At 42.2% G+C, this 24,863-nt stretch overlaps 1 protein-coding gene across 1 annotated transcript in view; it reads right to left on the bottom strand.

The window, feature by feature from the left end:
* CERKL (ceramide kinase like) overlaps positions 1 to 14,470 on the bottom strand; it is a 128,855-nt gene extending 114,385 nt beyond the window's left edge. The window contains exon 1 of the mRNA XM_068968448.1: positions 14,233 to 14,470. Within this exon, the coding sequence (XP_068824549.1) occupies positions 14,233 to 14,470 (238 nt within the window). The remainder of the gene's footprint in view (positions 1 to 14,232) is intronic.
* Positions 14,471 to 24,863: the final 10,393 nt, after the last annotated feature.

The raw sequence follows: 24,863 nt of genomic DNA, 5'->3' as shown, positions 1-24,863 counted from the left end.
AAGCTGAGTCCAAATGTTTTTTAATTAACATCACCAGAAAGTGAGCCTACTCTAATGAAATACTGGAGATTTCACATTAGAAAGTGACTGACAGGTCAACTTCTGGAAAAGAAACAGTAGATACCACCACAAAACTAGCAGATGTTTCTTGGGGTCATTTGTACAAAAACATAAGCATATGTTAAAGAAATCTGACACTATCATGGAATCAATTGGTGTCTAAAATAATAGCAGCTCCTTATGGCAATATGGTAATATCCGTATCAAATGCACAACACATTATGTTGCAACAGTATGTGCAGACAAAAGAGCATCAGTGGCAGCAATAATGACCAGTGCTTTCATTAAGGTGAAAAAATAAAATTATAAGTTTACTTCCAGGGCATAATATCGTTTAACAGTAAATTGAACATGATACACATTGTCTTGAATTTTCAGAGTTTCCATTTAACTGATTTTGTTGAGATTCACATAAAGACAGAATATTAACCAAATAAGAAGACAAAAGTCTTTATACAAGTCTCTAACATGAGTTTTCTTTAGTTTACCCTAAAATAATGAAGATAGTTATTTTAGAAGCTAATAGTAATACTTGCTTAGTATCCCATGGACAGAGGAGCCTGGCAGGAATCCAAGGGATCACAAAGAATCAGACAGGACTGAAGTGATTTAGCCCACATGCACAGGTTCCCCCAGAAGATGTTTCCATGACATGAAATTCATTAAAAGAGTAGGTTTGCTCCCAGCGAAAAACAAACAACTTGGAAAACGACAGATTTGTCTTCCTTTCAGAAGCTAGGGTATCAAGACATTTTTTTTCCCAAATATGAAAAATGCTAATTCAAAGAAATCGAAATAGTGATTTTTAAGAAGAATATATTTCTACTTTTAAAATAAGAACATATTATAAATCAAATTTCATGACAAAAATGTATCCACATTATTTAAAGTATTTGGTGTGTGTGTGTGCATGTTATCACTCAATTATGTCCAACTCTTTTCAACCCCATGGACTGCAGCCCACCAGGCACCTCTGTCAGTTTCCAGGCAAGAATACTGGCGTAGATTGCCATTCCCTTCTCCAGGGGATCTTTCCAATCCAGGGATCAAACCCAGGTCTCCTGCATTGCAGGCAGATTCTTTACCTTTTGAGCCACTTGGGAAACCCTAAAGTATTTAAATATTATCTAAAATAAGTGGGCTATGAATGGGATTTCAAAAAGGCATTATAGTCACCAAGATTTTAACTGTAACAAGTTTTCATCTGTATAATGAAAACCGGAACAAAATATATACTACCTTGCCTTTACACTTTCAACACATAAAAACATGCCTAAAATATAAGGAAACCAGTACATGCTAACAGTTGTTCAGTTTTATTGATCTTATTCTTCCTGCACAGATGGGCACTGGAAACTACTTTGAATTATGTGCCTGTAACATTTACCAAGCTTAGAAGTTTAATTTGGAACAAATATTATTTGTATTAAACAAAAGATTTCATGATATAAATGGATTTTTTTTAGTTTAAAATGATAGAAAAACAGTTTTTATACATATAAAAATTGACAAAATTATTTCACTGATTTTTTAAATATTTCAATAATACCAAACATTATAGTTGTACAAAGATCATAACTTTACTTACCAATATTTAATGAAAATGTTTTCTGAAAATAGCTTTCAACTATTTTCTTCCAAGTAGCCCCAACCTAATAAGAAATGGCACAAAAGAAGAGAGCCCGAGGCTCATAGAAAACACAGATCATAAACTTACCAGAGTTCAATCTATAATCCTTCAGGAGCAATTTCTCCAGTGTATGTCTTTGTTCAAGCTTTCTGTTTCCCTTCTGTTTGGACATTTTGCTAGTCCCTAGTATATCTGATGCTTGGTAGAGGACATCTCGAGTGGGATAAGTCTCAGACCAGCAAAACAGAAAGCAACTTTAGCTGTGTCCTAGATGCATTCCACTGTCCAAGCTAAAAATCTCAGCATCACCACTGTGCCTTCCTTTCCCCTCAAACCGCACATCCTCTACATTCTATCTTTGCCGATATCCCTTTGCACCTGACCTTACCTCGCCATCCTCCCTGGATCTGCGGGTGGACTAGCCACTGAAATGGGCTCCTCAATCTAACCTACCCCTATTTATAATCCATCCTACTCCCATGGCTGTCTTCCTAAAACAAATTTCACCTACTTTAAAAAACAAAAAGTTGAAATCCTCTGACACTTTGTCTTTGCCACCCCTTACTCAACCTTGAGGGTAAGACACCAATTTCCTGGCATGATACTCAAGGTGCTATGCAAACTACTGACTTACACAAAGCACTGTCCTCTCCCCCCATGAATATACACTCTCCCTACAGGCTATGGCTTTATTTTCCGTGGAGGTCAAAGCATTCGTGCCAAATTTTTCCAAAATGTTATTTTCCTATGAAGGTTTGCTTATTCTTTTGTACTGCCAACTCCTAGCCATGTTTCAAGGCCCTCACACCTCTCTGTAGCTTTCCCCTACGTCCTCCTCTGCCCACCCAAACGAAATGATTCTCCCCTTTAGCTACACTTCCGTGGTTCTTTATGGTGCCCTTTAAGTAATACTTCAAGTGCACATAAAACAGATCACCTAGTTATTTTGCTGATAAGCCTCCTTGCAGATTGTGAATACTTTAAAGCAGAAATTGTGACAAATTGATTGTAGCATCCCTGATACCTATTAGACACCTAGCACATGATAGTTGCTCCCTAATATTAGGAGAAATAAGCTAAAAACTTGAATGATTTTATGAGAAAAATAAAAATTAAAAGTATGATGGGATACCATTTCTTATCTCAGATTGTTTTTTTAAAACAACGTCTGACAATATATCTTTTGAAGAAACTACACAGAAACAGGTGTCCTCCTACGATGATGATAGAAAAGCAAAATAACACAGTCTTTCTCAGGGGACTTGGAAATATTTGCCAAAATTATGTAGGCAGGAAGCAAATGGAAAACCTCTGTACATTTCACTAATTTTGCTGTGAAATGAAAACTGCTCTAGAAAGTCAGTTTATTAAAAAAAAAAAAAAAAAAGATTTATCAGGTGGCGCTAGTGGTAAAGAACCCACTTGCCAACGCAAGAGACATAAGAAACCCATGGGTTCAATCCCTGGGTGAGGATGATCCCCTGGAGGAGGGCTTGGCAACCCATTCCAGTATTCCTGCCTGGAGGATCCCATGGACAGAGGAACCTGGAGTCCATAGCATCACAAAGAGTCAGACATGACTGAAGTGACTTAACATACATTTAAAAAGTATATAAGGTATTTATTCTTTGAGTCAACAGTCCCACTTGTAGGAATCTATTCCAAAAATACATTTTAAACAAAGACATGGTAAGTTTTTAATTACACCACTATTCACAATAGCAAAAATGACTGGAAACCACCCAAGTCCCTCACAGAGAGAAGGTTGATAAAGTAAAGCACTCAACAGATTACTGTGCAGATACAAAAGGAAATGAGGATTCTCTCTACATACCTCTATCAAGCGATATATTGGGAATACTGGTCATTCAAAAAGAAATCAAAGTGGAAAAAAAGCATATATGCTACACTCCTATGCACTTAAGAAGGTGGGTAGGGTGAGTAAAAGAATATATGTACATGTTTGCTTATCTAGGAATAAACCAAAAAATTTAAAAGGCTTACCAATAATAGGAAGGAAGGAAAAGGGTAGAAGGGACACAGACAAAAACTGTACTTCCCAGAATATAGCTTGCTTAGTGGATTTGATTTTGGAACCATGTATTTTACATAATTACAATTTCAGATTAAAAAGAGCAATGCCCAAAAATAAAAGCAAAAATGAAACAAATAAGTCTGCCTATTGAGTTGGAAGTATAACATCACAGATAGGACTGATTCCAACTGTCTTTAGAACCTGGTCATTTGCGGATTTCCCTCATGGTCCAGTAGTTAAAAATCTGCCTGCCAATGGGGACACAGTTTCAATCCCTGGTCTAGGAAAATTCCACTTATCATGAGGCAACTACTGAAGCCCACGCGCCCTAACGCCCATGCTCCACAATAAGAGAACCCACTTCAACGAGAAGCCCGCACATCGCAATTAGAGAGTAGCCCCCATTCGCTGCAACAACAGAAAATCTGCATGCAGCAACAAGCCCCAGCACAGCCAAAAATAAATAAGATTATAAAATATAGAGCCATTTAAAAAATCATAATAATCTGACTACACATAGCACATTCTCTGGGCTTCCCTGGTAGTTCAGCTGGTAAAAATCTGCCTACAATGCAGGACACCCTGGTTCAATTCCTGGATCAGGGAGCTCCCCTGGAGAAGGGATAGGCTACCCACTCCAGTATTCTTGGGCTTTCCTGGTGGCTCAGATGGTAAAGAATCTACCTGCAATATGGGAGGCCTGGGTTCAATCCCCAGGTTAGGTAGAACCCCCGGAGGAGGACATGGCAACCCATTCCAGTATTCTTGCCTAGAGAATCCCCATGGACAGAGGAGCCTGGTGGGCTACAGTCCATGGGGTCACAAAAAGTTGGACACAACTGAGTGACTAAGTACAGCACGTACTCTAAGTGGTATGTCCCTAAAAGCAACAAAAAGAAAATTATTACAGAATGATCTTAAATGGCTGGCTCTCATTAATTAAATTGTTGACGGTAGCACTGGTATTATTATTCTGTGATGTACAATTATTGCAAAGCAGTAATGATATTATTGCAGTTAGAATACAGAATTTTAAGGGTAGGAACAAAGAGAGAAATAAAAACCTTTAGTCTTGAACTTTTACTGGAGATACCAGCATAATTCCATAGTGCATCTATTCTTTAGGGGAAAAAAAAAAATCATGCTTCGTAGCTCTGCTTTCAGGAAAACCTAGGAAATCAGACTATATAAGGAAAGTACTAGCAATGAGCACACCTGGGGCTCAAATTGTGATCTCTAAATACCATAACTCAGTTTAAGAAATCAGGCATCCTTGATGACAGGCATGAAATGTTCAAGATGGGCCTAGAATATATTGACATTTCAGAAAGCAAGGGAGTGAACAGAGACATCTAAGAAAATGTCAAAAGGCCTCAGAAATCAGTGTAAGGTGGTTCCCACTGGTCCAAAAATACAGAATCGGGGCAATTTGAGCATTAGTAAGAAGAGTCACTGTTATGAATTGAAATATATTTAAATAACTGATTCATAATGATAATATTAAACCTAATTGGTTACAGTGGCTGCTGTGATTTTTCCCTTTAAGAAAAAACTTGCTTTTCTGCTGCAACAACCTCCAGCTATTGGTACCTTTAGGACCCACCTTAACTTCACTCTTCTCAGGCAGCCCCAGGCCTATGACTGAACACACATATTTGGCCACTTCTACCTAAGGCAGGTATGGAACAACTGATTGGTTCAAGACTGAGAAGGGGTACAACAGGACGGTCTGCTGGCATCCTGTTTGTTTAACCTATACGCTGAGCACATCATGAGAAATGCCAGGCTGAATAAGTTAGAAGCTGGAGTCCAGACAGAAGGGGGAAACATCAACAAGCTCCGATATGCAGATGTTACCACCTAATGGCACCGCTTGATGTTTTCTATAATAAAAATATTGGGTTTAAAAACTTTCACTTGGTCATTTACTCAGGAATTATAAGTGAGAGCAACAGAATATGCTCTCTACGGTGGAACTGTCATGAAGGCCTGAAAAAATCAGACACTCTTGTCGTAGTAAGGCTTGTTGTTTTGGTTTGAACCATGATCCTACCCACTTACTCTGACATCACATAGACTCTTGAAGGTGTTAGGGAGAACTCTTTCCTACTGAACTGAGGAAGCAGCATAACCTCCTGGGTACAGCGTGGACTCTGGAGTCAGGCTGCCTGGCCTGGAATCCCAGCAACTCCATCACCAGCATGGCCTTGGGCAACAAAGGTCATCTCTGGGTCCCAGAAATAAAAATCCTATCTGAACTACGCAGTCTTGTTGGGAAGATTAAACAAGACAGTGCACTTCACACAGGAGTAAATGTTCACTATTTTCAGCAGTAAAGAGTCCTCCTGCAATGCAGGAGGTGTGGGTTTGAGCCCTTGGTCGGGAAGATCCCCTGGAGGAGGAAATGGCTACCCATTCCAGTATTCTTGCCTGGAGAAACCCATGGACAGAGAAGCCTGGCAGGCTACAGTCCATAGGTCACAAAGAGCCAGACACGACTGAGCATGCACGCATTTTCAATCAAACACTGGACATGGATCCTGAGCAACAGCGGTAGTTTCCAGAACATTGTTCCTGATGAAAATCTTGGAATGTATATAGGAACTCCCTAAAGTCAGCTGGTACATTATTTAAGACTTACCTGTAGGCTTAGCATAAGTCCGTAGCACTGTGTCAACTGGTTTTAATATATCCATACCTGTCCACTTGTTCACTTGCCTCCCTGTCTCTGGATTCTGTTACCCATTACCCTGAGGGTCTTCAACTTCTGGTTTACAGGCTAAAAGTCAGCAGAAGGTTTAATTTCCCTCAAACTTCACTTCCCTCCCCCCTTTCCCTCTTATCTCAATTCATACTGACTTTGGAAAGCACAAGAGCATATAAACAGCCATGGCTACCAAGAGTGCCTTCCCTTTGCTCACCACACACATGACCAGAACTCACCTGCCCAGCACACACTACCCCCACCACGGGCACAGTACTTTCAAAGTTCAGCAGGAATACAGTCACACGGAAGGAATTGGCAAGGACTATGTTGAGGACTTTGATGATGCTTATAGAGTTGTCAATGTTTGAAATGTAATCAAATAACCTAGTCAAGTAATGAACCAGGCAGGATTAGGGAGAAGATTCAAAATGAGTATTCTAGTATTTCGAACACAGTGAATTATGTCTTCTACATTCCTGGCCCTTTGAACAAAGATGGTTCGCCTCCCCAAATTACAGAGAGCACAGAAGTGCCCAGCCTAGGCAATAGTGTCTTCCCGTGTACCCAAGCTATCTGTAGATCCCGACTATTTACTGCCACGACCCTTTGATTCTTTAGCTCCTTCATGTTCATATTCCTGCAATTCACTTCAGGTCCTCCCACTCTGGCAGATCCCGTATGAAGCAGCCTCTCTGCTTTACTGACCTTGATCCAGTCCAGCCCCATGTTCAGTTTGCACATCCCTTACCTTCAATGCAAGTACCAGTTCTAGGAGCATATTTCTGTGTCAGTTGAGACCCTAAATATCTCTTCATGGAGGAGGGGTGAGAGGAAGGGGACACGAAAGAAGAGAAGTTTCTCTTAAGTACTTGTCTTCATATAGTGCCACGTGGCTGTGGTGTATTTAGGAACACCATGATGCAGACTTCCATGGGGTCAGTGTACACAGGCGAGGATGGCTGTTTCAAACCCACAATCCTTATAGTAAGAAACCAATTGATTTAAGTAAATCGTGACATGAGCAATAAGACAATGGTTTTTTACAGACAAAACTTTATCAGCCAATTAATTCATAATAACAAAGAAAAGCATGTTTTGGGGGGGGTCACAAAATCTGTTAAAAGGTTCTGCCACTTGGGACTCTCTGGACTCAGAGATCTATCTTTAAATCAGCAGCTCAGATTGGATGGTAATTCAGTTCTATGTTGAGATTAACTATTTGAAAACTATACCTTACTAGAGAAATAAAGATGAAAACCCATGCCTGAGAATCAAAGTAATAAATGTTTTCAACTATTGTATGTCTGTGTGTTAGAGCTATGTTTTAAAATCTGATCATCACTAGCTGCATGTGGCTATTAAACTTATTAAAATTAAATAAAATTTAAAATTCAGTTTCTCAGTCACAGTAGCCATATTTTGAGTGCTCAGCAGTCACAAGGGGCTGGTGGTGACTGTATTGGACAGTGTAGATACAGAGCCTTCTTCTATCGGCACAGAAATTTTAACAGAACAGCCATACGTAGAGATTCATTCTATATTTTGTTTTTCTGTGTGGACTAATGTACATTAAGAAAAAGCTAAGGATTTTTACAACATGTGCTTTATACCGTATTTACACAATAGGTTAACAGGACTGTCAAAGCATTTAAAAACTTCATAAACGGTATATGCAGTTCCTTGCTAAGCTTGATTTTTCACACTCATCTTTTAAAAATTCCTTCAATTTTGACAGCTTAGGAACACACTAATAATTTTTTTAAAGATTTTTTTCTTTTTCATTTGTAGACTGATGAATCAAAGCACTGTGGTTTACTGAGTAATTAGTCCTTTAATAATTTACGTGAGTAATGGGTCATTTTGGGGTTTAACCCCTACTTCCATTATTCCTGACCAACGGTTCACCAACAGATGTCTCACTTTGGATGTACACAACAGAGCCCAGGATCTGTTTCACGTACATCTGTTCCCAAACGGCTTAGGCAGATTAATACTTAGAATGGACCCAGCTCTGCTAAGCCCCAGTAATCACTAACTCTTGTTGTTTTAAAATTGATTAGGTTTTTCTCATTTTCACATTTTTCCACATTACCTGTCATCTTGAAAAGTTTCTAACAAATAAATGTTTATATAAACTTAAAGCATGAGAAAATCATTAGCTCCCTCAAAAAAAGAAACACTTCCAAGATCTTATTTTGAAGCCCACCCTTTTCAGATTTTCTGGTTATTTCTCTAATTCAGCTGAGCTCAAGGGCATGGTAGGAAGAACCCTTTGAAAAAACACAACATGAAATGATGTAATGTGAGGTAATAAGTCTAACAAGAGAATTGTAAACCATTATGAAACCTTCATTATATTTTTAAAAATATTTAAAACATAATATGATAATAATCAAGCATATTGTAAGATCCTTGCCCAGGAATTTAGTAAGAGGGTACAGGAAATGAAGTTGAAGAAAGGCTAAGCTAGTCCTTTTGTCCATCATGAAAAATCTGCTTAAGACTAGCCTTGACCCATGATTTTCTACCAGAAAATGGTTTCTTTCTTTCCAAAGACAGAATCTGTGTTGAGGTACCAGTCCACCTCTCATTATCTGGCCTTGAAGCCAGGGAAGGGGAGCAAGAAACTTGGCCCATATTTTCCACATAGTTATTTCAATTAGAAATTCATTAGGGCTATGAAGCTTTGTTGTAAAATACAACTCCACACATGCCAGGAAGTTGATCATTGAAATCTTACTCAGATTTATTACCATGTCCAAACATCGAAAGCCTATAAAAACAGATATTTTCTATAAAATGCAACTTCAGAGTTAACGATTCTTAGAGATCATATAATGCAAATGCTTCATTTTGCAGATGAATAAACTGTCATTTAAAAGGGTTAAATGACTTGCCTTGAGTCAGTTACACCCTTGAGTGCAGACAGGACCTTAGGTCCCTTGGTGTCCACTCCTGAAACCTTTTCTTCACCAGATGGGAAACTGCAGACAGCTGGAGTAGAGAGCCTGTAGAATATCCTGTAGGGTTTTTCATACTTCAAGGTGCTACTCATTAGCAAATGATAAAGGTGCAGAGAAAGACTTGTGGCCATTTGGCATTCTGGTCATCAGTTCAGTTCAGTTCAGTCGCTCAGTCGTGTCGGACTCTTTGCGACCCTATGAATCGCAGCACGTCAGGCCTCCCTGTCCATCACCAACTCCCGGAGCTCACTCAGACTCGTGTCCATCGAGTCAGTGATGCCACCCAGCCATCTCATCCTCGGTGGTCCCGTTCTCCTCCTGCCCCCAATCCCTCCCAGCATCAGAGTCTTTTCCAATGTGTCAATAGAGATCCCTAAATTGATCATTCTGAAGTGTACTTCTTATGAGCTTCATATATATGTACTTATATATATAGATAAAAGAGCTTCATATAGTCTAATCCTACCAATCGCTAACTCTCCCTAGGAGTAGATTTTCCTTCATGTGAAAACCTCAAAACCAAATCTTACAGTTCAGTACGCAGATCCTGCATTGAGGATGCACAAAAATGCTTGTACTTTCTGCTTCCATCTAACATTTCAAATGGAAGGTTACCACTTGTTAAGTACATATTGCCAGAAGTTTGTCCCTGATTGAGATGTAGAAGTATGCCCACCGGCCATCAGCAATCATTTTGAAAATGCTGAACTCTGAAAATATCTGATCCAGTCACAAGATAAGCTAAGGACTAAATGACAAAACACACATATTGGTCCACGGCATTTGCCCACATTCCCTTTCTGAGCTGTCAATTTTTGACACCTTACGCCTGGTCCCAGGCACCCAGGCAGCCTGCTCCGCCTATAGGGTCTTGTGACCCAGACATGCCTGACCTTACTCATTTTACCTGAAAATCCTCACCTGACCCCTCTTCCATTTCTTCAGGATTTCACACTACCCTAGGGCACAGACAGCTAACTTGGTAATTAACATGAATAAACGCATGATTCCACAAATAGAATGACCATTATTAGAGATTCCGATAGAAAGATCATTTAGGCACCACTGCAAGCAATGATGAAGTTTTCTGCGCAGATGATGCCCTTTTGTGTATACAGTTTGTATTAGAGATGTGACAGCCTGGTCAATCCATGCCCTAGTCATAGATTGCTTTCTTTTCCATCCTACAGCTGAGCATCTGACCATGATGCTCACAGTGGAGAAGTGGGCCCACATTAGCTAAAGAATGTTTTTGTAAAAAGAGTTCTAATGCTTTAAAAAAAAGGGCTGGGGGATATTGCTACAGGTGATGAAAAGTTATTAAGTAGCAATGTAGTAATCAGGTTACAAAGCAATGGGCAAAGCTAAAGTTCATGAGACTAGTTAACAAATTCATTCATGGAACAAATGTTCATATGTCAGGCACTCTTCAAAATGCAGAGTGTAAACAAAACACTCCTTCCTCTTCTCCAGGTAGATCTCATCTCTGGGGGCTATACCATCAGCTCCCCGGGGTTCTCAGGGATTCCAATTTGGTCTGAATTATACAACCAGTCTTCCTGGTTCTGAACTTTGCAAATGGCAAAGAACGGCATATCTCAGCCTCCATAATCTCCAATTCCTACAATGCGTGTGTGAGTCAATCAATCATGTTCAATTCTTTGCAACCCCATGGACTGTAGCCCACCAGGCTCCTCTATCCATGGAATTCTCCATGCAAGAATACTGGAGTGGGCAGCCATTCCCTTCTCCAGGGGATCTTCCTGACCCAGGGATTGAACCCTGGTCTCCTGTCTTGCAGGTGGATTCTTTACTGTCTGAGCCACCAGGGAAGCCATAATCAATTTCATATTTTCCCATAATAAATCTCAAATAATATAAATACACACACATATTGTATTGTCTGTGTGTGCATATAAACACATACACAGATATGTATTTTTTCATGGTTCTCATTCTCTGAAGAATCCTACTACATGTCATAAATAAGGGAAAACCCAGAGAATGCAGAACTCTAAGAGTGAACCCTAATGTAAACTATGGACTCTGGATGATAATGATGTCAATGTAGGGTCATCAGATTTAGCAAAGATACAACCTTGGTGGGAAAAGGTACGACCTTGGTGGGAAATACTTATAATCGGGGAGGCTATGCATTGTGGGGAGCAGAGGTTATACATACCTTCTGCTTAATTTTGCCCTGAACCTAAAACTGCTCTAAAAATAAAGTCTATTAAAAAAAAAAAAAAAACCACTAAGGCACTATGAGTTTTAAAAACTGAAGGGTCTTGCAACATCTCCTATGATGATAATGCCCAGCAGCGATCCAACCCCACCCCCACCCTTTCCTGGAACAGCCAGGCACTGGCCAGCAAGGAACATGATCTCCCCCAAAGTCCTTCCACACCACCTCCTTCCAGGTATGGCTGTAGTTTTCCTCTGTTACCTGAATCAATTTCACTTGTCTTCCACCACACCCAACTAGGCTAATTCCACGACAGAGAATATTTCTCACATTTAAACATATCTCTTAATCTTATTTTACTTTTCCCACTCTTATTTTACTAAGTAAAATAATGGTTTAATAATTAGTTTCTCCTAAAATATAAGTGCTAAGGTGCTCAGGTTTCGATCTCCAATATTCAGGGGCCCCAAGTGATATTTACATACTAGGTGTTAGTTACAAAGAAAAGGTGGTACATCTGAATGAAGGCAAAGAAAACCAACATGTTTTAGGTCAAAATTAAAGATCAACACTTGCAACCTTTAGAGTTATAACTGTCTGGATGTCTTTTAAACAGCGAGGAATACTAATTCAGCCTACTTTTCCTCCACCAGCACTCAGTATATAAAAGAGCATTTTACTGCTTCACACCATCATTTGACTTTTCACGCACCACTATTGCAACATAGATGTGAATACCTCATTTTGCAATGTCTCACTTTATTCCTATAGTATTTCAGCTTCATTGTAGGTTAAAAAGGCTCATGTAGGCCAATTTAAGCTCTAATGGGAAACTTCTATGTCCCCCAAATTCAAACAGACTTAAAGAGAATTCTATGCCCATATCCCTAGTTTTTAAATCAACGATGTAGAAAATACCCCACCTTGCTTTTCAACACACCTGAAAACATTTTAAATTAAAGTCAAAGGCAGTTTCAGTAAGTAAGATGATGGCATCTGGTCCCATTACTTCATGGTAAATAGATGGGGAAACAGTGGCAGACTTTCTTTTTGGGGGCTCCAAAATCACTGCAGATGGTGACTGCAGCCATGAAATTAAAAGACACTTGCTCCTTGGAAGAAAAGTCATGACTAACCTAGACAGCATATTAAAAAGCAGAGACATTACTTTGCCAACAAAGGTCCAACTAGTCAAAGCTATGGTTTTTCCGTAGTCATGTATGGATGATAGAGTTGGACTATAAAGAAAGCTGAGCACCGAAGAATTGATGCTTTTGAACTGTGGTGTTGGAGAAGACTCTTGAGAGTCCCTTGGACTGCAAGGAGATCCAACCAGTCCATCCTAAAGGAGATCAGTCCTGAATATTCATTGGAAGGACTGATGCTGAAGTTGAAACTCCAATACTTTGGCCACCTGATGCGAAGAAATGACTCACAGGAAAGGACCCTAATGCTGGGAAAGATTGAAGACAGGCGGAGAAGGGGACCACAGGGGATGAGATGGTTGGATGGCCTCACCGACTCAATGGACATGAGTTTGAGTGAACTCCGGGAGTTGGCAATGGACAGGGGTGTGCTGCAGTCCATGGGGTGGCAAAGAGTGGGACATGACTGAGCGACTGAACTGAGGCGAGCACCTCAAGTGCAGCAGAAACTGCCTATCAGAATGAACTCTGAGTTCCTGACTAGTCCGTTTTGCTAGGTTTTTGTACAAGAAACTGTAAAATAGTGATGTTTCTCTAGTCTTTAAGGTAAAAAGCACATTGCGTCTTGTTTTTCAACAAGGGAAACAACAAGGGGAAGGCATATCTTTTTAAATTTCCGAAGTTATCATTTAGAAGAAATGTTTACTACATCCCAAGGTTTCCCCTACATCATCTCCAAACTGTCTTTAAATACTTATATTGTACACAATTATAACACCTTCTAAATCGTTTTCGGTCAAAAGGCAAATACTCCTTAACAACACGATGATTCTAAAGCCCATATTAAACAACAAAAGCTTCTAGAACTTGGACTTGATTAGAGACAATGGCAAGGAATGCGAGGGATGGAAAAGTCCAGAGGGACCAAAAGCTCAGGTGACATTTTCAGGGGTCAGCAAAACGAAAGTTAGATTCGGAACCCACGTGTAAGTATACTCTGAAACGCTTTTACTTGCAGCGTCGCCGTAAGCAGTTGAGCAAAACTCGGACGTGGAGGGGAGGAGTGGGTGACCTTCCCGCATTTGGAAAACAGCACTCCAGTGTTCTTGGCTGGGGAATCCCAGGGGCAGGGGAGCCTGGTGGGCTGCCGTCCATGGGGTCGCAGAGTCGGACACGACTGAAGCGACCTAGCAGCAGCAGCAGCAGCAGCAGCAGCAGCAGCAGCAGCAGCAGCAGCAGCAGCCCTTTGGGGGGCTCAGGGGAGGGGAGCGGAGTGTGACGTGGGTCCCGGGACGGCAACCCAGGCGGCAGGAGCGGGCAGGCAGAGGCCCCGGGGGGCGGCTCGGCCTCCCCGGGTCTGGAGGGAGGACGTGGCGGCTTGGGGACGCGGTCGCCCGCTGGGACAGAGGAGGAGCTTGCAGGAGGCGGAGGGACGGCGCCGGGAGCAGGGTGTGAGGCCGGGAGGAGGCGGAGAAGGCGCGGGGACCTTCTGACCAGGACCACGCACCTGGGAGACGCTCGGGCCGGATGGGCTGCCACCTCAGGGCCCGCTCGCTCAGCACCACGTCGCAGCTGTCCCTCCCGATCTCGAAGATGCCCCGGAGCAGAATCAGCTCGGCCGCCGCCTCCGGCTGCCGCCCGGACGCCCACCGCGCCGACTGCACGGCACCCGCCGCCGGGGGCGCCTCCTCCTCCCGGCCGCCCTCCAGGGCGCTCACCCGGCCCCCGCGCCTCGCCCGGGGCATGGCGGAGCGCGGGCTGGGCCCGAGCAGGGGTCCCGCGGAGGCCTCCGAGGGACGAGGTGGAGACCGCGGCCGCCGGGGTTCTGGCGGCGTCCCGCGCTGCCACAGCAACCGCGCGCGGGGCAGAAACCCGGGAGGGAGGCGGGGCGGGCAGGCGGGGCCGCCCTGACCTAGTCCGGCAGCTGGGCCCGCCAGCCTCCCGCCGCCGCGACTCTCTACGGAAGGACCCCAGTCCTGGAAGAGGAATAAGTGGCTCCCTCCGCCTGGTCCCTATAGTTCCTTGAGATTTTGCGCATAAGTTACCCGCCGAAGTGTAGGCCTGCGCTTCTCAAACGCGGACTTGCGTACTCCCGGCCCCCGCCCCGGGCATCTTGTTAAAATGCAGAATCTTACTGAATTGGTCTGGGACTAGGTCACCCACGCCGTTTTTAGGAAGCTCCCAGGTGATACTGCTGACCCTCGGAACACACTTTGAATTGCAAGGACATAGCCCTCTGTTTTCCCACCTGGTTTCCCGCGGGCTCCCCTGGAATACGGAGGTCGTGCTTTATAACCGCGCTTGCATGCCCTCAGGAGTTAGCTGATCTCTATGCAGCTGGCAGCAGAAAACTCAATCCCCAAAACCCTGAGAGAAAGCCAAAGATAAATCCCTGGTTCAAATAGACAAAATTTCGTTCTAACAAATTTAATGTTAAAGGAAGAAAATGAACTCGCTCAGTCGTGTCCGACTCTTTGCGACCCAATGGACTGTAGCCTACCAGGCTCCTCAGTCCATGGGATTTTCCAGGCAAAAATACTGGAGTGGGTTGCCATTTCCTTATCCAGGGGATCTTCCCGACCCAGGGATCGAACCCAGGTCTCCCACATTGCAGGTTAAAGGAAGATGCCTCTGTAAAGGTAAGTATTAAGGGTCCCACTTTCCCCCAAGATATCTCTGCAGCCTTGTCTCTGCCTGGACCTAATCCTCCCGGAAGAGAGATGACAAGCATCAGGGCTTGTTCTCCTAAAGGCTACTGCTGTAATACAGCGTTACCTGGAAATGAGGGGGGCACTATTTCACGATAACTGAGATTCATGAAATTTGCTGTTAATTTGAAAAGCGCAGAGGCTGCTGGCTCCTGGTTCTCAATCATGACTGCACATGAGAGTTACCTGGGGAGTTTTTTAAAGTCCAGATACCCAGGCTACACTCAAAGACAATGAAATTGTAATCTCTGGGGATGGGACAAGACTTCAGGAGTTTTTAAAGCTCTCCAGATGATTGCTGTGTTCAGTCAGAGCTTAGTGTTAGTACTTTAAGCAGTGTATTAATAGGAGAGTGACAACTTGTGGTGGTGAGACGGGGGAAAGCGAGTTCTCCGCAGGAGGAGCAGAGTGGAAAGTAAATCAGCAGGCCAGTATAGACACATAGAGAAACACACAGATAAATAGATACCATCAGAATAATTGTATTGAGGAAAAGCTGGCGAGAGGAAGTTAAATTCATTGAGTGGCGAATCTAGCTCCACGGTGCTGGTGCCTAGGACCAGTGACTTCTGAAAGGCAGTCGCTTCTCATTCTCCCCTTGGGCCTCAGCAGGCAGCAAAGTCAGACAGAAGCTAATGGTAGCAGGAGGAGCTTCTCAAAGTTCCCTGCTCAAACTTGGATTTCAAAAACCAGAGGATGGAGCACATAGACCTAGCCAAATCCCTTTCAGACACAAAGCTCCTGTGTGCCAGTTAAGCTAAGACTCTTACTGTTTAATGCTCTGAAAATAAATACCCAAGCATCCAGGCAAAGCGGGGAAGAGCCTCAGTTTGATCTAATGGCAGCGAGCTGTTTCTCAGAGTAGAAGTGCAGCTGCTGCTTAACCCCATGCAGCCTTCAGGTGGCTTAGCTCAGCACTCATTAGTGGGGAAGGCTAGTGCCTTCAATAGGGTGAGTTGCAATTCTGGAGTCAGCATCTTATATTCACAGCTGTCAGGAAATCAACACAATTAGAACTCCTTGGCATTTTAAAAGCTCACTGAAGGCAGTGGCTACTTCTTAGGACCTTTGCAAGAGGCAAGTTGCCATTTTTCAAGCTTCTGTTGGGCCAGACAGCCAAAAACACTGGCTTTGCCTTTCTTGAGGATGAAGGAACTGGTTATGGCCCATTCTCTTCCTCTGATGGACTATTCTCTCCCAGGGTTCTGTCCACAGGATCCATCTACACCAGCCTCAATACCAGGGCTTTACACACTGTTCAGTGCTCCTCGAGTGATGTGGTCACCCCCAACAAGTCCCCTGAACTTCAGATGCCATGTCCAACTGCCTATATTTGCTAATTGGCCGTTGAACAAGCATCTGAATTACAATGTCTAAAACCAAACATAAGTTTCTATCACAAACCTGTTCCTCCCAAAATGTTCCAAATCTCAAGCAAATACTGTCATCAAAATCCTTGACTTCATCCATGTTTCCTCTGTGGTGAGAAAAATAAAGAAAACTTTAAGGTATATTTCATTTCTTTGAGTCAACATATATTTTGGATGAAGTGAGCTTCAGCTGTGTCCATCTCTCATTCATTTCTGAGCTAAATGAGCACATTGTCAAACTGTCAAGGGGACTGCTTCCCTCTCATGCTGAATGGAGATTTTGTCAGAATGTTCCTGCTACTCGGGCCCCTGCTGCCTAAAAGGTAGAGGGCCGTATGTCCCTGCAAGAAGTATACAGGAAAACCTGTATAATCCCACCAAGTTAGAATATCACATTTTCTTCATGTGCCAGTTTTTTAAAACTCACATTGAAATTCTGCTTAAAATGAATTGCTCAGCTGTGTTTTAGAACCCATCTCAAACAATTATAGGATGACAATGACTGTGTAATCTCTAGCTTCTTGGTAAACAATAAATAACACAAAAAAGAATAGGCCTGTTTTCCCTTTCCCTCAAGTTTTGAAAGCCCCTCAACAAAGCTGAGCACTGAAGAACTGATGCTTTTGAACTGTGGTGTTGGAGAAGCCTCTTGAGAGTCCCTTGGACTGCAAGGAGATCCAACCAGTCCATCCTAAAGGAGATCAGTCCTGAATATTCATTGGAAGGACTGATGCTGAAGCTGAAACTCCGATACTTTGGCCACCTGATGCAAAGAACTGACTCATTGGAAAAGACCCTGATGCTGGGAAAGATTGAAGACAGGGGGAGAAGGGGATGACAGAGGATGAGATGGTTGGATGACATCACTGACTGAATGGACATGGTGATGGACAGGGAAGTCTGGTGTGCTGCAGTCCATAGGGTCACAAAGAGTCAGACACAACTGAGTGACTGAACTAACAGGTAGGTTCGAACATTCATAAACTTGGAGCAATTTGAAATGTGCTAAGTCATTTCAGTCGTATCCAACTCTTTGTGATGCCATGGAGTGTGGCCCGCCTGGCTCCTCTGTCTATGGGGTTCTCCAAGAAACAATACTGGAGCGAGTTGCCATTTCCTTCTCCAGGGGATCTTCCCGACCCAGGGATTGAACCTACTTCTCTTAAGTCCTGCACTGGCAGGTGGGTTCTTTACTACTAGGCCACTTGGACTTCCACCAAATAGAAAACTTGTAACATTCTCACAGTAACTGCTAGCAATTCTGTAGCAGAATCGATCTTAAATTAGATATAACCAGATACACAAATAAAACAGACAATTTAAGTCAGAAATCTATCCTCACTCTCTAGAGCTCACACTATTACAACTGTGAAAAAGGCATGATACAGAGGCAGCAACATCCCTTCTCACTATTGAAAACAGCCCACCGCTTTTAGACTGCTTACCCATAGGTATCAAAGAGTTTGGTACTGAGTTCACTGCCTTTGATTTTTACACCATTTTCTATCACCATTTTTAACACGTTTCCATGACAGCCTCATCCCAACAGCCTATGGTGTCCTCTGTTGCCCAGGACATTCTTAAACATTCTCATTCTAAGAACAAACTTTGAACCTTGTAGAACATCTTGAATACTTGAACTCAAAAAGCACTCTTTTGGAACACAGACTCTTGTTCTTTTCAAATTTGGATATGCTTAAGAATCTTTGTTGTTTAGTTGCTAAGTCATGTTCGACTCTTCTGCAACCCCATGGACTGGAGCCCGCCAGGCGCCTCTATCCATGGGATTTCCCAGGCAAGAATACTGGAGAGGGTTGCCATTTCCTTCTCCAGGGTCCAGGGGAATCTTTCTGGCCCAGGGACCAAACCTGTGTCTCCTTCATTGGCAGGTAGGTTCTTTACTACTGAACCACCAAAGAAGGTAACAATCTTCAGTTTGTTTCAAATGAAAACTCTCAGTCTGTACCCCCTACTGATGCTCTGACGTTTTTAAATCTGTAACCAAACTATTCCCAGAAACATGTGTTTTAAACAGACACAACAAGTGATTCTGTGTGTTTTTGACACATGGACGATGCTTTGATAACCAGTGAGTTCCTTCTTGCTGGTCCTGCTCTTCACTCATGCTCTTTTTTACCACAAGGTTTGTCCATTTGTCTATCATTTACAAGTAATGGAACATCCAGCTAAAATTGTTTTCAAAATACAATCTTACATATCATATAAACAAAGGTCCAGAGTCAAGCTGTTCTGGGTTGCCCATTAAGAAATCAGGGGCTTTTTTCAGTCTTGAGAAAGAAGAATGGAGCTGGAGGAATCAACCTTCCTGACTTCAGACTATACTACAAAGCTACAGTCATCAAGACAGTATGGTACTGGCACAAAAACAGAAATATAGACCAACGGAACAAGATAGAGAGCTCAGAGATAAACCCACACACCTATGGGAACCTTATTTTTGACAAAGGAGGCAAGAATATATGATGGGGCAAAGACAGCCACTTCAATAAATGATGCTGGGAAAAACTGGACAGCTATGTGTAAAAGAATGAAGTCAGAACACTTCCTAATGCCATACAGAAAGATAAACTCAAAACGGATTAAAGAACTAAATGTAAGACCTAAATGTAAGAAAATATAAAATTCTTAGAGGAAAATATAGGCAGAACACTTGATGACATAAATCAAAGCAAGGTCTTCTATTACCTACCTCCTAGAGTAATGGAAATAAAAACAAAAATAAATAAGTGGGGCCTAATTAAACTTAAAAGCTTTTGCACAGCAAAGGAAACTACAAACAATGTGAAAAACAACCCTCAGAGTGGCTGGAAATAATAGCAAAGGAAACAACTAAGAATTAATTTCCAAAATATACAAGCAGCTTATACAACTCAATATAAGAAAAACAACCCAATCAAAAAGTGAAAAAAAGACCTAAACAGACATTTCTCCAAAGAAGACATACAGATGGCTAACAAACACATGAAAAGATGCTCAAGGTGGCTCATTATTAGAGAAATGCAAATCAAAACCACAATGAGATACCACCTCACACCAGTCAGAATGGACATCATCAAAAAGTCTACAAAAAATAAATGCTAGCCGTCTATGGGGTCACACAGAGTTGGACACGACTGAAGCAACTTAGCAGCAGCAGCAGAGAGAGTGTGGAGAAAAGGGAACCCTCTTGCATTGCTGGTAGGAATGTAAATTGATACAGCCACTATGGAAGACAGTATGGAGATTCCTTTAAAAACTAGGAATAAAACCACCATATGACACAGCAATCCCACTCCTAGGCATCTACCCTGAGGAAACCAAAACCGAAAAAGACACATGTATCCCATTGTTCACTGAAGCACTGTTTACAATAGCTAGAACATGGAAGAAACCTTAGATGTCCATCGACAGATGAATGGATAAAGAAGCTGTGATACATATATACAGTGGAATACTACTCAGCCATAAAAGGAATGAATGCATTTGAGTCAGTTCTAATGAGATGGATGAACCTAGAGCCTATTACACCGAGTGAAGTAAGTCAGGAAGAGAAATATAAATGTCATATAGTGACGCATATATATGGAATCTAGAAAAACGGTACTGATGAATTGATTTGCACGGCAGCAACGGAGAAACAGACATAGAGAACAGAACTACGGACACAGTGAGAGGGGAGGAGGGAGAGGGCGAGATGCGTGGAGAGAGTGACGTGGAAACTTACAATACCATATGTAGAATAGACAGCCAGTGGAAACTTGCTGTGTGACTTGGGGAACTCAAACAGGGGCTCTGTGACAATCTAGAAGGGTGGGATGGGGAGAGAGATGGGAGGGAAGCTTGGGAGGGAGGGGACATGGGTGTCCTTGTTGATATTTGACAGAAAACACCAAAATTCTGCAAAGCAGTTGTCCTTTAATTAAAAAATAAAGCAGCAAAGAAAAAGAAATTGAGGGCTTTTTAACAAGTGAGACCTAGGCAAATTGATAAACTTTTGCACAGCAAAGGAAACCATAAACAAAACGAAAAGACAACCCATAGAATATGACAAAATATTTATAAATGATGCCATTATAAGGACTTAATCTCCAAAATATACAAATAGTTCATACAACTCAAAATCAATAATAATAACAACCCAATCAAAAAATGGGCAGACCTAAATAGACATTTCTTCAAAGACACATAGATGCCCAACAAAAGGCACATGAAAAGATGCTCAACATCACTAATTATCAGAGAAATGCAAATCAAAACTACAATGAAGTATCACCTCACATGGGTCAGAATAGCCATCATCAAAAAGTCTACAAATAATAAATACTTGGGACGGCATGTAGAAAAGGAACTCTCCTACACTGTTGGAGGGAATGTAAACTGGTGCAGCCATTAGGAAGAACAGTATGGAGGTTCCTTTAAAAACTAAAAATAGAGTTGACATATGATCCTGCAATCCCACTCCTGGGCATATATCCAGGAAGGGCAAAAACTCTAATTTGAAAACATACATGCACCCCAATGACCTAAAAATAGCCAAGACACAGAAGCAACCTAAATGTTTGTGGACGGATGAATGGATAAAGAAGATGTGGCGTATATACACAATGGAATATTATTCAGCCTTAAGAATGAAATAATGCCATTTGTAGCAGCAATGATGAACCTACAGATTATCATACTAAGCAAAAAGTCAGGTAGAGAAAGACAAATAGTATAGCACTTATGTATGCAATCTAAAAAGAATATGAATGAACTTATTACAAAACAGAAACAGACACACAGACATAGAACACAAACTTATGGTTACCAGGGGGAAATGGGAGGGCTAAATGAGGAATACGAATATAGGATTAACAGCTACATCAGTTCAGTTCAGTCACTCAGTCGTGTCCGACTCTTTGCAACCCCATGGACTGCAGCACGCCAGACTTCCCTGTCCATCACCAACTCCTGGAGCTTGCTTAAACTCATGTCCATCGAGCGGGTGATGCCATCCAACCATCTCATCTTCTGTCGTCCCCTTCTCCTGCCTTCAATCTTTCCCAGCATCAGGGTCTTTTCCAGCGAGTCAGTTCTTTGCATCAGGTGGCCAAACTATTGGAGTTTCAGCTTCAGCATCAGTCCTTCCAATGAACACCCAGGACTGATCTCCTTTAGGATGGACTGGCTGGATCTCCTTGCAGTCCAAGGGACTCTAGAGTCTTCTCCAACACCACAGTTTGAAAGCATCAATTCTTTGGTGCTCAGCTTTCTTTATAGTGCCACCCTCACACCCACACATGACTACTGGAAGAACCATAGCTTTGACTATGCTGACCTTTGTCAGCAAAGTAATGTCTCTGTTTTTGAATATGCTGTCTAGGTTTTTCATAGCTTTTCTTCCAAGAGGTATTTTAATTTCATGGTTGCAGTCACCATCTGCAGTGATTTTGGAGCCCAAGAAAACAAACTCTATCACTGTTTCCATTGTTTCCCCATCTATTTGCCATGAGGTGATGGGACTGGATGCCATGATCTTAGTTTTTTGAATGTTGAGTTTTAAGCCAGATTTTTCACTCTCCTCTTTCACTTTCATCAAGAGGCTCTTCAGTTCCTCTTCACTTTACTACTATATATAAAATAGATAAACAACAAACATTTATTGTATAGCACAGGGACCTATATTCAGTATCTTGTAATAACCTATAATGGAAAAAAATCTGAAAAAGATTACTGTATACCTGAAACTACCACAATGTTACAAATCAACTACTGTCAATTAAAAAGCAACAACAAAAAAGAAACCAGTGGCTTTTCAACTTTGTATTTTGCTATGCCCAGGTATCAATAAGGACTTCACTAGTGGCTCCAAGATGGCTGCATCATTATATCTCCCCAAAATGTAGAAATGGCAAGGGCAGTTTCTATTTGTGCAGTCCTATTTCTACTAGGGGAGAAAATGTTTTCCAAAATCCCACCCAATAAACTGCCTGTCAATATCATTGACTAGAACTGGGCAATATGCCTGTGCTGTAGCTTCCGGAGAGACTGGGGAAAGTGTTTACAGCCTAGAAGAAGCTGTGGATGACCATTGGCTTGGCAACTAACAGCGTCATATCTTCTTTTTTCTTCCAGACATTTATGCCTAACAAGACAACCCACCCCACACAACTTACTGACTTAAAGCAAAGATGGATTATTTTTTCTGGTGACTGTGAGTTGGCTGCTAGGTAGGCCTCCTCCTCTGTGGAGTATCACCTGGATGCACCTGCATTTCACTGGAAGTTCAGCTGAGGCTGAAACACCCAAGGTGGCTTCAGCCTTTCTGATATCTCAGTTGAGATGGCTGGAAGGGCCGGAGCCTTCCTGGACCTATCCCTTTACGTTTGGTTTCTTGTCATTTAGTCATGTTGCCTGAGCTTTCCGAAATGAGGCTCTATCCCACAAGAGCAAAACAGAAGCTTCCAGGTCTTTTAAGGCCTAGACCTGGGCTGACATAGCATCAGTTTTGCCACTTGCTGTCAGTCAAAGGTAGTCATAAAGAGAAAGGGAAATGGAGCATGCCGTTTGATGGGATTTATATGTAAAAGAGCATGTATACTGGGGCAGAAATCACCTTAGCAGAGAGCTCAACACAGTCGTCCCTCTGGCCACAGTGGTTAACACCCCTTCTGTATGTAAAATGCACTCACTCCCTCTCTGCTGCTGCTGCTGCTAAGTTGCTTCAGTCGTGTCCAACTCTGTGCGACCCCATAGAAGGCAGCTTACCAGGCTCCTCTGCCCATGGGATTTTCCAGGCAAGAACACTGGAGTGGGGTGCCATTGCCTTCTCCACACTCCCTTTCAAGACCCCTCAAAATCTCACCTTATTACAGAATCAGATGCAAAGTGCAGGATCTCATAGATGAGGTTCTTTGGATGTGCATCTCTTATTCTGGGAACCTGGAAACTAAAAATATGTTATCTTCCCACACATGTCAACATACAATGATGAGACAGGCAGAGGCTAACTACAATAGATGCTCAAAAAGCAGGGGCCGGGGGGAATCCAGAAAGCAGATCACAGCCTCTGGCCCACAGCAATTCTGAATTCCAAGCAGGTATGGGCCATTAGTTCCCAGCACTCTGAGAAAGAGGATTTTCCTTACCTGCATGCAGTACTGCTCCCTAGGAGTGGTCCCCTAATAAACAGTTCCCCTAATGAACAGCTCTTAGCTCTGGCTTCTGGGCTTTTGGTTCTGCCCTCCCAAATTTTCAACAAAAAAAAATGGCCCATGGTGACAGCAGAGTAGTTTTTCAGCCTTTTACTATCTGTTAAAATTTGGAGGTCCAGAGGCTTCTTTTAATTTTGAACTCTTTCTGTCTCTCTTAGTCCAACTGGATAGAACTGCTTTAGTTATACTTTGACACAAACTATTTCTTTTATCCAAAAAGAAAAAAAAAAAACCTGTGAAGTTTATGTGGTTAATATATATATTAGGTCATATTATACAAAAGCCAGTCCCAGAAATCTCTTCAAGATCGGCCCCTCTGTACTTTAGACACCAATTCAGGGGATTAGGGTATAAAACTTAATGTTCTTAGAAGTACTTTTGTTCAAGTAAACTGTCTTCTAGCTACAGACTTGATTGCAGCTTGACCTGAGAGCATGTTTAACTGCAAGCAGCCTACATTTTATCTTTGCTTTGAGGACATTTTTTGCTTTGAATTTTTTTTTTTTTTTTTAGCCAGAGTATCTGCCCTGCACCTTCTTTAATTCCTCTAAATTACACTGACTTATTTACTCCCTGGTAAAACCTTAAAAGAAGCCAATTGGTACTTACACTATTCTGCCAAAAATCTCCTTAGCCATACCACAAATTCCCCTGGCGCTCTTCCTCCTTCCAAGCCATTGCAGAGGTGTCGGGCTATCTTTGCCCATCTACCCAGTGGATTCAGTCTTTGCTCTCTTGGGCTCCATGGCACATCATGCCAACTTCTCCCTTAATAGCACCTCCACCTCTTTCATCCAAATGCATGAAAACCAGCAACTATCCTCTGCTTCTGCTCTGAAGTATGGGCTATTGAGAGATTTCCCCTGA

Source organism: Capricornis sumatraensis, chromosome 3, assembly GCF_032405125.1.
Source record: "Capricornis sumatraensis isolate serow.1 chromosome 3, serow.2, whole genome shotgun sequence".
NCBI classification, from domain to species: Eukaryota; Metazoa; Chordata; class Mammalia; order Artiodactyla; family Bovidae; genus Capricornis; species Capricornis sumatraensis.
This window is presented reverse-complemented; position numbering and strand designations above follow the sequence as displayed.